The sequence below is a fragment of the Ahaetulla prasina genome, chromosome 5 (assembly GCF_028640845.1).
Source record: "Ahaetulla prasina isolate Xishuangbanna chromosome 5, ASM2864084v1, whole genome shotgun sequence".
Classification (NCBI taxonomy): Eukaryota; Metazoa; Chordata; class Lepidosauria; order Squamata; family Colubridae; genus Ahaetulla; species Ahaetulla prasina.
Genome location: NC_080543.1, coordinates 3,111,869 through 3,127,958, shown reverse-complemented (window position 1 = coordinate 3,127,958; position 16,090 = coordinate 3,111,869). Strand labels below are relative to the sequence as shown.

The 16,090-nt window shown below is 47.1% G+C and overlaps 2 protein-coding genes across 2 annotated transcripts in view; both read right to left on the bottom strand.

Moving 5' to 3' along the window:
• The window catches only part of LOC131199542 (protein FAM168A-like), a 49,922-nt gene extending 49,065 nt beyond the window's left edge, over positions 1–857 (bottom strand). The window contains exon 1 of the mRNA XM_058185406.1: positions 772–857. Coding sequence (XP_058041389.1) covers positions 772–841 — 70 coding nt within the window. The 5' untranslated portion in view covers positions 842–857. The remainder of the gene's footprint in view (positions 1–771) is intronic.
• A 1,748-nt stretch (positions 858–2,605) lies between these two features.
• Positions 2,606–16,090, bottom strand: part of FAM168A (family with sequence similarity 168 member A) — a 66,863-nt gene continuing 53,378 nt past the window's right edge. The window contains exon 3 of the mRNA XM_058185086.1: positions 2,606–2,822. Coding sequence (XP_058041069.1) covers positions 2,621–2,822 — 202 coding nt within the window. The 3' untranslated portion in view covers positions 2,606–2,620. The remainder of the gene's footprint in view (positions 2,823–16,090) is intronic.

Below are 16,090 nucleotides of genomic sequence, written 5' to 3'. Positions count from 1 at the left end.
GGTCCTCCCTGAGCTGGGTTGCTTCCATGCAGAGATTTCACTACCCAACTAGGGAACGCCATCAGTGCTCAAAAGGGAGTGGGGTTTATGGAGAAGAGAAGGAGAGGAGGGGTAGGACTGGGGGGGAGAAGGGAGGGTGAAGGAGGATTAGGATTAGGGGGAGGAGGAGGAGGAGGACTGTGGGATCCTTGGTGCTCGCTGAGCTTGGTGGTTTCTTTGCTAACGTTTCATGACCCAACTAGGGAACATCATCAGTGCTAGAAGGAGTGGGGTTTATGCAGAAGAGAGGAGGGGAGGAAGAAGAGAAGAGTGGGAGGGCTATGGAGTCATTGGTGGTTCCCTGAGCTTGGTTGTTTACTTGCAGACGTTTCATCACCCAACTATGTAACATCATCAGTGCTAGAAGGGAGAGGGATTTATGGAGAAGAGAAGGCAGAGGAGGGGAAGGAGGAGGAGGAGGTCGGTGGGGTCCTTGGTGCTCTCTGAGCTGGGTGGTTTCCTTGCCGACGTTTCATGACCCAACTAGGGAACATCATCAGTGCTAGGAAAGAGTGAGGTTGGTGGTGAGGAAGAGGAGGACGGCTGTGGGGGGTCTGAGCTTGGCGGTGTCCTTGCTGTCGAAGGCTCCCTCACAAAAGGCCCGAACAGGTAGCACAACTTAGCATCCTGGTTCTGAAGCAGAGAAAACCCTTGCTGGGCATCTCTGCCTGTGTCAGGGGCTCCGGAGCATGCCGACGTCCGACAACGCGTAATTTTTATAGATCGTTTTACCTGTATAGGTGACGTTCTTCGGATTTCCGTAGGGAGCCCCCGGTTGAACGGGGCTGTAAACGGGATTCATGGTAGGAAACGTGAGGACGCTGAAAAAGAACAAGGGAATGTTCAGAAAACAGCCTTGGGAAACTTTTACAAACACGGAGGGAATTTTATATATATTTATATATAAAAATTTATATTTAGAAATTTAGAAATTTATATAGCAATGTGTGATTGCAGCTGTTTCTTCCTTTTTAACATTGCTCCCAGAAGCACGAAGCTGAAGCCTGAAGATGACGAATGAGACTTCGTCGAAACGTCGCCAAGATACTTCCAATTTTACGCGGGAGAAATCCCGAATAACCAAAGACCTACATATATATGGGGAGTGTTGCTGTGCCACACAGCCAACCAACCCGCTTCCAGCAACACTCCCCACCTCCCCACCAGTATTTATAGAGAGACAGCAGCTCCGACCACGATTTGCTCGCACAAGCACGAAGCCGAAAGCACCAGCCTGAAGATGATGAGTGAGACCTCGTCGAAACGTCACCAAGATACTCTCAACCTTAACATGGGAAAAGACCTGAATATGCCAAGACCTACATACCTATACCCGTAAAAACCTACGAATATATATATATGTATGTATGTAGGTCTTTGGTTATTCGGGTTTTCTCCCGCGTAAAATTGGAAGTGTCTTGGCAACATTTCGACGAACTCTCATCCGTCATCTTCAGGCTTCAGCTTCGTGCTTCTTCTTCTTCCAATTTTATGCGGGAGAAAACCCGAATAACCAAAGACCTACATACAAACACCTGCGAAAACCTCAGAAAACAAATATGTATGTATGTATATATATAATTAATATCTCAGTACGAAACAGAGCATCTTAAGGATTCTGCTGTAAGCAGTCAGAAAAGGCGCAGAAAAAGAAACCAGCAAATATCCTTCTTTTTCTAACGAGGGCACACCCCTGTATTATGTCGGAGGTTAATATCATAGGTAGACCTCAACTTACGACCACAACTGAGCCCCAAACTTCCGTCACTAAGCAAGGTAAGTTGCCAACTCCATTTTACTTTGCCTTCCTTGCCACAGTCGTTAAGTGACTCACCGCAGGTGTGAAGTTAGTCACAGGGTTGTTAAGCGAATTTCCCCCCTTGACTTTGCTTGTCGGAAGGTCACAAAAGGGGAATCACGTGACTCAGGGATACGGCAACCGTCGTAAGTACATGCCAGTTGCCAAGTGTCTTCAGTTCCGATCACGCTCAAAAGGAGTGGGGTTTATGGAGAAGAGAAGGCAGAGGAGGGGAAGGAGGAGGAGGAAGAGGAGGAGGAAGGAAGGAGGAAGGAAGGAGGAGGAGGAGGAGGAGGACTGTGGGGTCCTTGGTGCTCGCTGAGCTTGGTGGTTTCTTTGCTGACGTTTCATGACCCAACTAGTGAACACCATCAGTCCTAGAAGGGAGTGGGGTTTATGCAGAAGAGAAGGAGGGGGGGAGGAAGAAGAGAAGAGTGGGAGGGCTATGGAGTCATTGGTGGTTCCCTGAGCTTGGTTGTTTACTTGCAGACGTTTCATCACCCAACTATGTAACATCATCAGTGCTAGAAGGGAGAGGGATTTATGGAGAAGAGAAGGCAGAGGAGGGGAAGGAGGAGGAGGAGGACTGTGGGATCCTTGGTGCTCGCTGAGCTTGGTGGTTTCTTTGCTAACGTTTCATGACCCAACTAGGGAACATCATCAGTGCTAGGAAAGAGTGAGGTTGGTGGTGAGGAAGAGGAGGACGGCTGTGGGGGGTCTGAGCTTGGCGGTGTCCTTGCTGTCGAAGGCTTCCTCACAAAAGGCCCGAACAGGTAGCACAACTTAGCATCCTGGTTCTGAAGCAGAGAAAACCCTTGCTGGGCATCTCTGCCTGTGCCAGGGGCTCCGGAGCATGCCGACGTCCGACAACGCGTAATTTTTATAGATCGTTTTACCTGTATAGGTGACGTTCTTCGGATTTCCGTAGGGAGCCCCCGGTTGAACGGGGCTGTAAACGGGATTCATGGTAGGAAACGTGAGGACGCTGAAAAAGAACAAGGGAATGTTCAGAAAACAGCCTTGGGAAACTTTTACAAACACAGAGGGAATTATATATATATTTATATATAAAAATTTATATTTAGAAATTTAGAAATTTATATAGCAATGTGTGATTGCAGCTGTTTCTTCCTTTTTAACATTGCTCCCAGAAGCACGAAGCTGAAGCCTGAAGATGACGAATGAGACTTCGTCGAAACGTCGCCAAGATACTTCCAATTTTACGCGGGAGAAATCCCGAATAACCAAAGACCTACATATATATGGGGAGTGTTGCTGTGCCACACAGCCAACCAACCCGCTTCCAGCAACACTCCCCACCTCCCCACCAGTATTTATAGAGAGACAGCAGCTCCGACCACGATTTGCTCGCACAAGCACGAAGCCGAAAGCACCAGCCTGAAGATGATGAGTGAGACCTCGTCGAAACGTCACCAAGATACTCTCAACCTTAACATGGGAAAAGACCTGAATATGCCAAGACCTACATACCTATACCCGTAAAAACCTACGAATATATATATATGTATGTATGTAGGTCTTTGGTTATTCGGGTTTTCTCCCGCGTAAAATTGGAAGTGTCTTGGCGACGTTTCGACGAAGTCTCATTCGTCATCTTCAGGCTTCAGCTTCGTGCTTCTTCTTCTTCCAATTTTACACGGGAGAAAACCCAAATAACCAAAGACCTACATACAAACACCCACGAAAACCTCAGAAAACAAATATGTATGTATGTATATATATAATTAATATCTCAGTACGAAACAGAGCATCTTAAGGATTCTGCTGTAAGCAGTCAGAAAAGGCGCAGAAAAAGAAACCAGCAAATATCCTTCTTTTTCTAACGAGGGCACACCCCTGTATTATGTCGGAGGTTAATATCATAGGTAGACCTCAACTTACGACCACAACTGAGCCCCAAACTTCCATCACTAAGCAAGGTAAGTTGCCAACTCCATTTTACTTTGCCTTCCTTGCCACAGTCGTTAAGTGACTCACCGCAGGTGTGAAGTTAGTCACAGGGTTGTTAAGCGAATTTCCCCCCTTGACTTTGCTTGTCGGAAGGTCACAAAAGGGGAATCACGTGACTCAGGGATACGGCAACCGTCGTAAGTACATGCCAGTTGCCAAGTGTCTTCAGTTCCGATCACGTGACCACAGGGATGCAGCCACAGTTGTAAAGTGTGAAAAAATGCTCGTAAGTACCTTTCGAACGGTCACTGAATGAATTGCTTGTAACAGGTAGTCCTCGGCTTGTAACAGTTCACTTAGTGACCGTTCAAAAGTTACAATGGCAATGAAAAAAGTGATTTACGAACCGTTTTTCACACTTACGACCGCGGCAGTATCCCCATGGTCACGTGATCATAATTCAGACGCTTGCAAACTGACTCATACTTATGACCGTGGCAGTGTCCCAAGGTCACGTGATCCCCTTTTGCCACCTTCTGATAAGCACAGTCAATCGGGGAAGCCAGATTCACTTAACAACCGTGTTCCTAACTTAACTGCAGTGATTCACTTAACGACCGTGGCAAGGAAGGTCGTAAGATTGGGGGGGAAATGCAGATTTAACAACTGTTTCACTTAACAAAAGGAATTTTGGGCGCAATTGCGGTCGTAAGTCGAGGACTACCTGTATGTCAGGAGCTAAAATAGAGCAATATTTTTCCCTTTTTGTCATTTTAAAGTTGATGGATTTCAACTTCCCAGAATCACCCAGTTAGGGTAACTGGGTATATTATTGTCATTGTCATTTGTTATTAAATTATTAAATTTATTGTTATTAAATCATTTGTCAAACACCAAGAGAATCATGGGAATCCTGGCTGGCTGAGGAATTCTGGGAGTTGAAGTCCACCAGGCTTAAAGTTGCCAAGGTTGGAGACCCCTGCACAAACACACACAAGACACACAAACACAATCTTCGGTGCCTGATTTAATTAATAAGAAAGCCGAAAGTTTTTTGAATTCTTTCTTCTTTTCCTCTAAATTTTATTTCGATAAAAACAAAGGACCTGGGAGTTAGTTATCATAGTGATGAAGTCCTTTCAGGCCCAGCTCGGTTAATTATCTTAACGAAGCCCAATTCTTTGTGGTGCTGAGGATAATGCAAAATCAGTCATTAAGTGTGTATTAGGCCAACTTGGCTTCATCTCCACAGCTACCTAGACAATTTGGAAGACCCGATAATAATTCAAATTTCCAACAAGGTGTGGGACATTTATGAGTGTGGAGCAATTTTATTAGATCGTTATTTCTCCCCCCCTCCCTTTCCTTTTAACCTCCTGGTATTACCGCAAACTGAGTCAGATGGTAAACCTAGCAAGGTCTGGCTTGCCAATTAGCCCTTAATTAATTAGTTCCTGCCATTGGCAAGTTAACAACCTACTACGGGGACTTCTCCAAAGAGAGAAACTGGATGGATGAAAAGCGGAAGGAAGGAAGGAAGGAAGGAAGGAAGGAAGGAAGGAAGGAAGGAAGGAAGGAAGGAAGGAAGGAAGGAAGGAAGGAAGGAAGGAAAGAGAATGGAGAAAGAAACAAAGGAAGGAAGGAGGAGGAAGGAGAAAAGAGAGGAAGGAAGGAAGGAGAATGGAGACAGAAACAAAGGAAGTAAGGAGGAAGGAAGGAGAAAAGAGAGAGGAAGGAAGGAAGGAAGGAAGGGAGAAAGGAAGGAAGGGAGGGAGAATGGAGAAAGAAAGGAAGGAAGGAAGGAAGGAAGGAAGGAAGGAAGGAAGGAAGGAAGGAAGGAAGGAATGGAGAAAGAAAGGAAGGAAGGAGGAGGAGAAGGAGAAAGGAAGGAAGGAAGGAAGGAAGGAAGGAAGGAAGGAAGGAAGGAAGGAAGGAAGGAAGGAAGGAAGGAAGAGAGGAAGGAAGGAAGGAAGAAGGAAGGAAGGAGGAAGGAGAATGGAGAATGAAATGAAGGAAGGAAGGAAGGAAGGAAGGAAGGAAGGAAGGAGAAGGAGAAAGAAACAAGGAAGGAAAGAAGGAGGAAGGAAGGAAGGAAGGAAGGAAGGAAGGAAGGAAGGAAGGAAGGAAGGAGAATGGAGAAGGAAGGAAGGAGGAGGAGAATGGAGAAAGGAAGGAAGGAGGAAGGAGAATGGAGAAAGGAAGGAAGGAAGGAAGGAGAATGGAGAAAGAAACAAAGGAAGGAAAGAAGGAAGGAATGGAGAAAGAGAGAGGAAGGAAGGAAGGAAGGAAGGAGAATGGAGACAGAAACAAAGGAAGGAAGGAAGGAGGAAGGAGGAAGGAGGAAGGAAGGGGAAGGGAGGAAGGAAGGGGAATGGAGAAAGGGAGGGATGGAGAATGGAGAATGAAAGGAAGGAAGGAAGAAAGGAAGGAAGGAAGGAGAATGGAGAAAGAAACAAAGGAAGGAAAGAAGGAGGAAGGAAGAGGAAGGAAGGAAGGAAGGAAGGAGAATGGAGAAAGGAAGGAAGGGAGGGAGGGAGAATGGAGAAAGAAATAAAGGAAGGAATGGAGGAAGGAAGGAAGGAAGGAAGGAAGGAAGGAAGGAAGGAAGGAAGGAAGGAAGGAAGGAAGGAAGGAAGGAATTGGAGGTAGGAAAGGAATCAAAAGGCAAGCTTAGAGGTGGATGGGATCCTTGAGGCTATCCATCCAAGCCCCAAGTTAAAAGAGATAGTCCTTGACTTACAGCTGCAACTGGGACCAGAGTTTCCATTGTTAAACATGGTAATTGTTGTGAGTTGCACATAATTTTGCGGTGATTTTTTTGGGGGCCAGGGTTTTTAAGCGAATCACACAGTCAGCAAGCGAACCTGATTTCCTCCCTTGTCCTTGCTTGTTGGAAGCCAGCAAGGAGGGTTGCATATAGTGATCACGTGACCATGGGACACTAAGCAAGGCAGTCGTTGAGTGAGACACACCTATTTTTAACGACCTTTACTGCCAACGCCTGTCAGGAAAACGTCCGCAGCTGAATCCTACGTTAAGTGAACCTGTCTTCCCCCGCTGACTTGGTTTGTCAGAAGTCGGCCGGGAAAGTCACAAACGGGGCCCTCGGGACGTCACAATCGCAACAGATAACAACCCGGTCGTCGAGCGCCTTGATTGGGATCGTCTGACTGGGGGGGGGATGATGTGGCAGTCGTAAGAGCGAGGACTGGTTGTAAGAACCTTTCTAGGTGCGCCTGTAACTATGAACAATCCCTGACCAAAGAATGGTGAGGGTTTAGGGTTACTCTCTTCTTCCAACCCTCCTCCCTTCTAGCACCGATGATGTTGCCTAGTTGGGTCATGAGACGTCTGCAAGAAAACCACCCAGCTCAGAGGGTACCAAGGACCCCATAGTTGTCTTCTTCCTCCTCCTCCTCATCGTCTCTACAAACCCCCCTCCCTTCTAGCCCTGATGACGTTACTTCTTCCTCCCCTCTCATCATCCTCTTCCTCTTCCCTTCTAAGCACTGATGATGTTACCTAGCTGGGTCACGAAAGGTCTGCAAGGACACAACCCAGCTCAGAGATCGCTAAGGACCCCACAGTCCTCCTCCTCTTCCTCCACCTCCCTTCTAGCACCGATGATATTACCTAGCTGGGTCATGAAACGTCTGCAAGAAAACAACCCAGCTCAGAGAGCACCAAGGATCCCTTAGGTCTTTCCATCCTCCTCCTCCTCGCCTCTCTTTCTCCTTCCCCTCTTCTCCACAAAGCCCCCTCCCTTCCAGCCCTGATGTTACTTCCTCCTCCCCTCTCATCCTCCTCCCCCTCTCCTCCTCCTCCTCAAACTCTCTTCCCTCCTCCTCCCCTTCTAGCCCTGATGATATTACTTAGCTGGGTCATGAAACGTCTGCAAAAAAAACCAAAACAACCCAGTTCAGAGAGCACCATGGACCACCCAGTCCCCCGTCCTCTTCTTCTGCCTCCACCCCACCCCCTTCTAGCACTGATGATGTTACCTAGCTGGGTCATGAAACGTCTGCAAGAAAAAAACCCAGTTCAGAGGGCACCAAGGATCCCTCAAAGCCTCATTTCATGGAGTGACACGTAAAGCGGTTGTATCGGTCACAAAAGCCCCCCGAGTCCTTCGGGAGAAGGGCGGTATAAAAATTTAATAAAATAAAATAAATAAAAATAAAAGAGTTAATGAAGAATGAAAAGGGATTAAGAGCTGGTCGCCTTGATTTGCAACTGTAATTAAGGGTGGCAATTACACAGATGTCTTTTAATTTTCCACCTGCGGTTTTCTACTTTCCATCTCAGGTTACGAAGGGCTGGCTGGCTGGGCAAGGCAGCTCCTTGGAAGAGAAGTGGGAGCTAGAGCTACTACTCTAACTCTAGTAGTAGCTACTATGGTGCCTTTTACGACCTGTGGACTTCCAGAATTGAATCTCGGCCCATCTGGTTCCCCGCTTGATTTTCCTGGTCAGTAGGTCGCAAAAGGCGATGATGCAATCATCATTTGTTGTGCCTCGCCCGCCCCCCCCTCTCCGCAGCCGGGCCCCTCCCATCTCCTGCTATCTCAGCCAGAGACTGATAATGAAGACGAATGGCCTGGCATGCCTCCAGCCCCCAGCCCTGGCACCATGCCCAGACAGACTGAGCAAACAAACCTCCCTACAGCGTGTGAGCACGAAGCCAGCCTCAAGCTAGAATTTCCGGCAGCTGAGCAGGAGGACGAAAAGATACAGTGGACAGATCCCCGCTTCTGGAGAATGGAGAGGTGACGTCAGCAAAAGGGAGGAAGGGGCAGGCTTGGATAAATGCTGAGTCATGGAGCCACACCCCATGGCCTATATAAAGGATCTGCTTTCTGGCATTCCTTGAGTCAGGCAAAGTCTCATCTGGTTTGCTGAAGTCACACCTTGGATTCCTGCCTGCCCTGAGAACTCTGATAGGACTTTGGCAAAGCTGCAGAGGCTTCGTGGCCACGCTTGATACAGACTTCCCAGACCCGGCCGTCAGAGGAGGAGTGGGACACGACATCATCATTATCAATCAGTGGCCAAGCGTTTGAATTTTGACCGTGGGATGCTGTTGCAATGGTCGTTAAGTAGGGGGAAAAACCCCGGTCGTTAAGTCACTTTTTTTTTTCAGTGCCGTGGTTAACTTGGAACGGTCACTAAATGAACTGTTGTTAAGTCGAGGACTACCTGTACGAGAACGGGCCTCTGTCTTCTTGACCAAGGCTGTTGTAAGTCGAGGACCACCCGTAGGCTGGCCGTGGAACAGCCTGTCAATCAAAGGGGATACGAGGGAGAATGAGGGAGGGAAGCCCAGCCAGCCTTTCTTGCTTGCACTTTTCACGCTGCTCAGGGGCCGCCTCGCCACAGCCTAGCCCTCGCCTTGAGGGCCAAGAGGCGGCTTCGGAGGCAGCGCGGGATCAAAACTCATCTGTTTGCAAACCCAGGGGGAAAAAAATAATAATTAAAAAGTGGGTCTCTTCGCTTCGTCAGCCCTTTGGGGAGAAGTCAAAGAGGGGGACAACGGCTTTTTTTGGGGTTCGAATTCAAACCGTTCCCTAACTTTTTGCTCTACACCAGGGGTGTGAAAATCGATTTCATTGAGGGCCACATCAGGGTTGTGTTTGACCTTGGGGAGAGCAGCTCAACAACACTTGTATCTGTGGTGGACAATTGCTAGGGCAGGATTTCCCTCAGACCCCCCCCTCTCATTATAATCTCCTTCCTTCCTTCCTTCCTTCCTTCCTTCCTTCCTTCCTTCCTTTCTTCCTTCCTTCCTTCCTTCCTTCCTTCTTCCCCATTCTCCTTCCTTCCTTCTTCTTCCCATCCTCCTTCCTTCCTTCCTTCCTTCTCCTTCCCACATTCTCCTTCCTTCCTTCTTCCCCCATTCTCTCTCCTTTCTTCCTTCCTTCCTTCCTTCCTCCCTCCCTCTTCTTTTTCTTCCCTCTTCATTCTCCTTTCTTCTTCCTTCCCTTCCCACATTCTTTCTTCCTTCTTCCTTCCTTCTTCTTCCTCCATTCTCTTCCTTCCTTCCTTCTTCTTCCCCATTCTCCTTCCTTCCCTTCCCACATTCTCCTTTGTTCCTTCCTTTGTTCCTTCCTTCCTTCCTCTTCTTTTTCCTTCCTCTTCATTCTTTCTTCTTCCTTCCTCTTGCCTTCTTTTTCCTTCTTTGCTCTCTTCCCATCTTCCCTTTTCTTTCTTTGTCTTTCCTCCTTCCTTCTCCTTTCCTGTCCCTTCTTGCATGCTCAAATGCAAAAGGGGAAGAAACATTTCTCCTTTCGTTTAGATTTCAGTTTGTTTAGACCGCATGGGGCTCTTTCACCCCTCTGCTGCGGTTCCCTGTCGCTCAAAATATGCATCACAACCGCCAATGTGCGACACCCATCAGCAAGCAATTTATTGAGCTTTTCGACCCCGGTAGGCCAAGCATGGATAAATCCAAGAAAAGTAAAGTTTCGGAAGAAAAGAGAACATTTAATGCAACTACATAGGCTAGTTTTGTGGCCACTCAAGAAATAAGTCAGGCACGGGAAGGGTTTTGTGGCTCTGGGTGCATACGCCACGCCCCCCCCACTCGAGGTCCATTTTCCTTCCTTCCTTCCTCTTCTTTTTCCTTCCCTCTTCATTCTTTCTTCTTCCTTCCTCTTGCCTTCTTTTTCCTTCTTTGCTCTCTTCCCATCTTCCCTTTTCTTTCTTTGTCTTTCCTCCTTCCTTCTCCTTTCCTGTCCCTTCTTGCATGCTCAAATGCAAAAGGGGAAGAAACATTTCTCCTTTCGTTTAGTTTTCAGTTTGTTTAGACCGCATGGGGCTCTTTCACCCCTCTGCTGCGGTTCCCTGTTGCTCAAAATATGCATCACAACCGCCAATGTACAACACCCATCAGCAAGCAATTTATTGAGCTTTTTGACCCCCGGTAGGCCAAGCATGGATAAATCCAAGAAAAGTAAAGTTTCGGAAGAAAAGAGAACATTTAATGCAACTACATAGGCTAGTTTTGTGGCCACTCAAGAAATAAGTCAGGCACGGGAAGGGTTTTGTGGCTCTGGGTGCATACGCCACGCCCCCCCCACTCGAGGTCCATTTTTGCTAGCAGAGGCACTCCGGGCCAGTCCTTTTCTGTTTCCAGGCAGGCCCCAAGGGCCAGATCTAAGCACCCCATGGGCCTTGAGTTTAACACCCCTACTTTACACAGACCGCTGGTTGTCTTCGATTTACACCTGACCATTCAAAGTCACTATGGCATTGAAAAAAGGGATTTGTGGCAACGTTTCACACTTATGACCGTTGCCGCATCCCCGTGGTCCCGTGATGAAATTTCAGACGCTTGGCAACCGGCATGTACGTATGACGGTTGCAGGATCCCGGGGTCACGTGATCCCCTTTGGCGACCTCCTGACGAGCCAAGTCAAGGGGGAAAGCCTGATTCACTTAACGACCATGTGACCAACCGCAGTGATTTCTCAGACGACAGCGCAAAGAAAGGTCGCAAAATGGGGCAAAACTCACTTGACAACTGACTTACATAGTGACGACCATTTGGGGCTCAATTTGTGGTCGTACGTTGAGGACAACCTGTAGAACAAAGTTTTCAGTCTGAAAAAGACTCTTGGGAAGTTGGGAAGCACTCAAGGAGCTGTCCAGGGTACTGCATCTCCAAGCATTTGCAGGTTCTCCTCGACTTACGACCACAAGTGAGCCCAAAATTTCTGCTGTTAAGTGAGACACAACTTTTCCGAGCTTGTGGGTTGATTTCTGAACGTTTCATTACCAGACTAGGTAACATCTTCAGTGGCGCCGTTAGTGTTGGTGTTCTTCTGTTTATAAGGCCACTAAACAGCACAGGAATGTCCTAAACATTCAGTTCCTTTATTTATTTATTTTATTTATTAATTAAAATTCTATACCGCACCATCTCCCGCAGGACTCAGGGCGGTTCACAGCCATGTTTAAAATACAACAATATAATAAATAACAATATAAAAACAATTAAAACCAAATCCAACTGAATACTCTAGTTATAAAGTAAATACTTTAAATACTACAAATATGAAACACTTTCAATACTAAAGTAACATAACATAACATAACATAACATCAGAGTTGGAAGGGACCTTGGAGGCCTTCTAGTCCAACCCCCTGCCCAGGCAGGAAACCCTACACCATCTCAGTCAGATGGTTATCCAACATTTTCTTAAAAATTTCCAGTGTTGGAGCATTCACAACTTCTGGAGGCAAGTCGTTCCACTTATTAATTGTTCTAACTGTCAGGAAATTTCTCCTTAGTTCTAAGTTGCTTCTTTCTTGCTTTAGACTAGGTAGACAATGGACTTTCTATACTCCCACGCTGCTAATTTGAAGTGAGTGGGGTAAATTCGTAAGTTTGGGATTTACCTCTGGACAAAATAATATCCCATCCCCAGAGTAAAAGGTATATATCCCCAGTGCCTAAAGGTATATATCCAGTTACTTATTTCCAGTAGTGGGATTCAGCCAGTTCGCACCACTTGGGGAGAACCGGTTGTTAACGTTCTGAGCAGTTTAGCAAACTGGTTGTTGGAAGAAATCATTACGGCAGAGAACCGGTTGTTAAATTACTTGAATCCCACCACTGCTTATTTCCCTGCGGCAAGCAGAATGCTGTAGGCCAGTGACGGCTAACCTTATTGCCATCGCATGCCAGGAGGTGGGGGGTGGCGGGGGGGGGGGTCATGCACGCACATGTCCACACCCATAATTCTATGCACCCGGCTCCCGCGCACAACCCTCACTTCCCCCCGCTCCTGGCACGCAATGGACCGGTAGGCCCGTTTTTCTCTCTCCCCTGGCTCCAGAGCCTCTCTATGAGTCTGGGGAGGGCGAAAACAGCCCTCCTAGAGAGGCTCTGGAGCAGTGATTCTCAACCTTTATAGTGGTGCGACCCCTTTAATACAATTCCCCACGATGTGGCGACCCCAACCGTAAAATTATTTTCGTTTTGAATTTATCGCGCCTGAAGCCGTATTGGCTAGCGATCTGAACTGCTTGCGATTGCCTTGAGGACGGAGGCATTAAAGCGGAGACTCCTCCCCTATTAAGTTTATGGCGCCTGAAGCCAGATTAGGCTAGCGATTGGGAGTGATTGCAGCTGGCTTGAGAGGGAGACATCAGAGCAAAGATTTCTCTTTTAATTCATCGCGCCTGAAGCCGAATTCGGCTAGCGATTTGAAGAGCCTGCAGCTGGCTTGTGGAGTCAACCATTGGAGCGCGATTCTTCGACTCACAAGTATACTTCCCATATTTCCGATGGTCTTAGGCGACCCCTGGCAAATCGTCATTCGACCCCCAACGGGGTCCCGACCCACAGGTTGAGAACCGCTGGCCTAAAGGTATACATCCAGTTACTTATTTCCCTGCAGCAAGCAGAATGCTGTAGCCCAGTGATAGCTAACCTTATTGCCATCGCGTGCCAGGAGTTGGGGGGGCGGCAGGGGGGGGTCATGCACGCACATGTCCACACCCATAATTCTATGCACCCCACCCCTGCACACAACCCTCACGCCGACGCCCCCCCCTGCTCCTGGCACGCAATGGACCGGTAGGCCCGTTTTTCTCTCTCCCCTGGCTCCAGAGCCTCTCTATGAGTCTGGGAGGTGATCCAGTTCTTCCCTTTTATTATTATTATTATTTTTTTCCGACCCCCTCTTGATCGCCTGCAGTGAAGGGAAAATAATAATCTTGTGTCAATTTTTCAAATCCAAGCCTTGCCCCAAAATCAGATCAGAATATAGACCTGCCTTGAAGACATCTGATAAATTTAAAGATTGTAGTCTTTTCTCACAGTCTCTCGTTTTCCAAAAGGTAACCCTTTTTTTAAAAAAAGTAAAGGTCGTCCTTGAGTTACAACCACAAGAGAGCCCCAACATTTCAGTTGTTTTTGCCCCAGCTGGTTTTCTGGCCTAAGGCGTCACTTGAACCCAGAGTCTCCTGCTGATTTTTCCCAATGTCACCCAGTTGGCTTTCATACTTAAGTCAGGACTAGAACTCACTGTCTCCTTCTGATTGGGCCAAAGTCACCCAGTTAGCTTTCCAGCCTAAAATGTCATTAAAACTTATTGTCTCCTGGTAATTGGTACCAAAGTCAGCTTTCATAACTAAGATGGAACTAGAACTCACCATCTCCTGGTGTTTGGCTCAAGACCTGGCTTTCATGCTTAAGGCGGGACTAGAACTCACTGTCTCCTGGTAACTGGCCCAAAGTCACCCAGTCAGCTTTCATAACTAAGGTGGAACTAGAACTCACCAGTCGGAACTAGAACTCACTGACTCCTTGTGATTGGGCCAAAGTCACCCAGTTGGCTTTCCAGCCTAAAATGTCATTAAAACTTATCGTCTCCTGGTAACTGGTACCAAAGTCAGCTTTCGTAACTAAGGTGGAACTAGAACTCACCATCTCCTGGTGTTTGGCTCAAGACCTGGCTTTCATGCTTAAGGAGGAACTAGAACTCACTGTCTCCTGGTGTTTGGCCCAAAATCACCCAGTTGGCTTTCATTCCCAAGGTGGAACTAGAATTCACCGTCTCCTGGTGATTGGCTCAAAGTCACCTAGCTGGCTTTCACGCCTAAGTAAATTTCTCTTGAAGAACCATAAAGCTGTCCATTTGCCAGTGTGAGCACCTTCCATTTTATGAACTGAACTTCCTCGTCTTGTTATTGGGCCTGGAGCAGCTTAGAGGCCTTCAGGAAATGACTGACAGTTTTCTGAATTAAATTAATGACATTTTAGAAATGTGGATTCTTCTTTGCAATAGGGAAGGAAAAGCATGCAGACATTTTAATAATGCCGAATGGAAACCTTATTCCAACAATAAGAGGTGGGGCTTCTACTCAACTCCATCTCGGTCACTACTTATTAAATCAATCTCGTCGTTTAATCTCAAAACAGGAACCCTGGGTCACTTACGCCGGATCAAAAAAACCTCAAATGCAAACAAGGAATAATAAATACAGGAAGGCCTCAACTTGCAACCGTCACGTTTTCTGACCAGGTTTCACATCTGTGACCGTTGCAGCATTCCCCAGGGTCACATGATCAAACTTTTGAGTGATTGGCAGCTGGCATGTATTCTGACCTTCAAGGAGGACCTGACCGGCCAAGTCGCTTAATAAATGCACGTTTCACTTAGAATTTTAAATGTTGAATTTGGTTTTAATTGGGGTTTTATTACTTTTATTGCTATTTTAATTATTCGGCCTTATTTTAATAAGTTTTTTAATTGATGTTTTACTCTGTATTTATATGTATGTTTTTTATCAGGCTGTAAACCGCCCTGAGTCCCTTGGGAGATAGGGCGGTATAAAAATGTGAATAAATAAATAAATAAAAATAAATAAATACAAACGACTTCAGTGATTCGCTTAACAACTGCAGCAAAACCGGTCACAAAAACGGGACACAAGTCACTTCACAACAGCGCTTGCTTAGCGCTGAAAATTTCCATTGCTATGCTGGCTGGAAAATTCTGGGAGTTGAAGTCCACAAGTCTTAAAGCTGCCAGGTTGGAAGACCTCTGTCTTAAAAGGAAAGAAGGAGGAAGGGAAGAGGAGGAGGAGAAACCAGATGGAGCTGCTTAAGTCAGGAGTGGTAAATGAGTCTCCTCTGCAGAATCTGCAACGAAGAGGGAAATCACTTAAGCGGGAAATTGGAGTAGGAGAAACGATGCTAATTTTCTGGCTGGGACTGTCAGTAACAAGGTTATTTTACTGCTGAAGGAATTGACTTGTGGACTCCAACTCCCAGAATCCCTAAGCCAACATGGGGAACTGTGGCCCCTTTATGACTCTTGGACTCCAACTCCCAGAATCCCTCAGCCAGCATGGGGAACTATGGCCCTTTTATGACTCGTGGACTCCAACTCCCAGAATCCCTCAGCCAGCATGGGGAACTAGGGCCCTTTATGACTCGTGGACTCCAACTCCCAGAATCCATCAGCCAGCATGGTGAACTAGGGCCCTTTTATGACTCGTGGACTCCAACTCCCAGAATCCCTCAGCCAGCATGGTGAACTAGGGCCCTTTATGACTCGTGGACTCCAACTCCCAGAATCCCTCAGCCAGCATGGTGAACTAGGGCCCTTTTATGACTTGTGGACTCCAACTCCCAGAATTACTGAGCCAAAATGGGGAACTAGGGCCCTTTATGACTCGTGGACTCCAACTCCCAGAATCCCTCAGCCAGCATGGTGAACTAGGGCCCTTTTATGACTTGTGGACTCCAACTCCCAGAATTACTGAGCCAAAATGGGGAACTGTGGACCCTTTATGACTCGTGGACTTCAACTCCCAGAATTCCTGAGCCAAC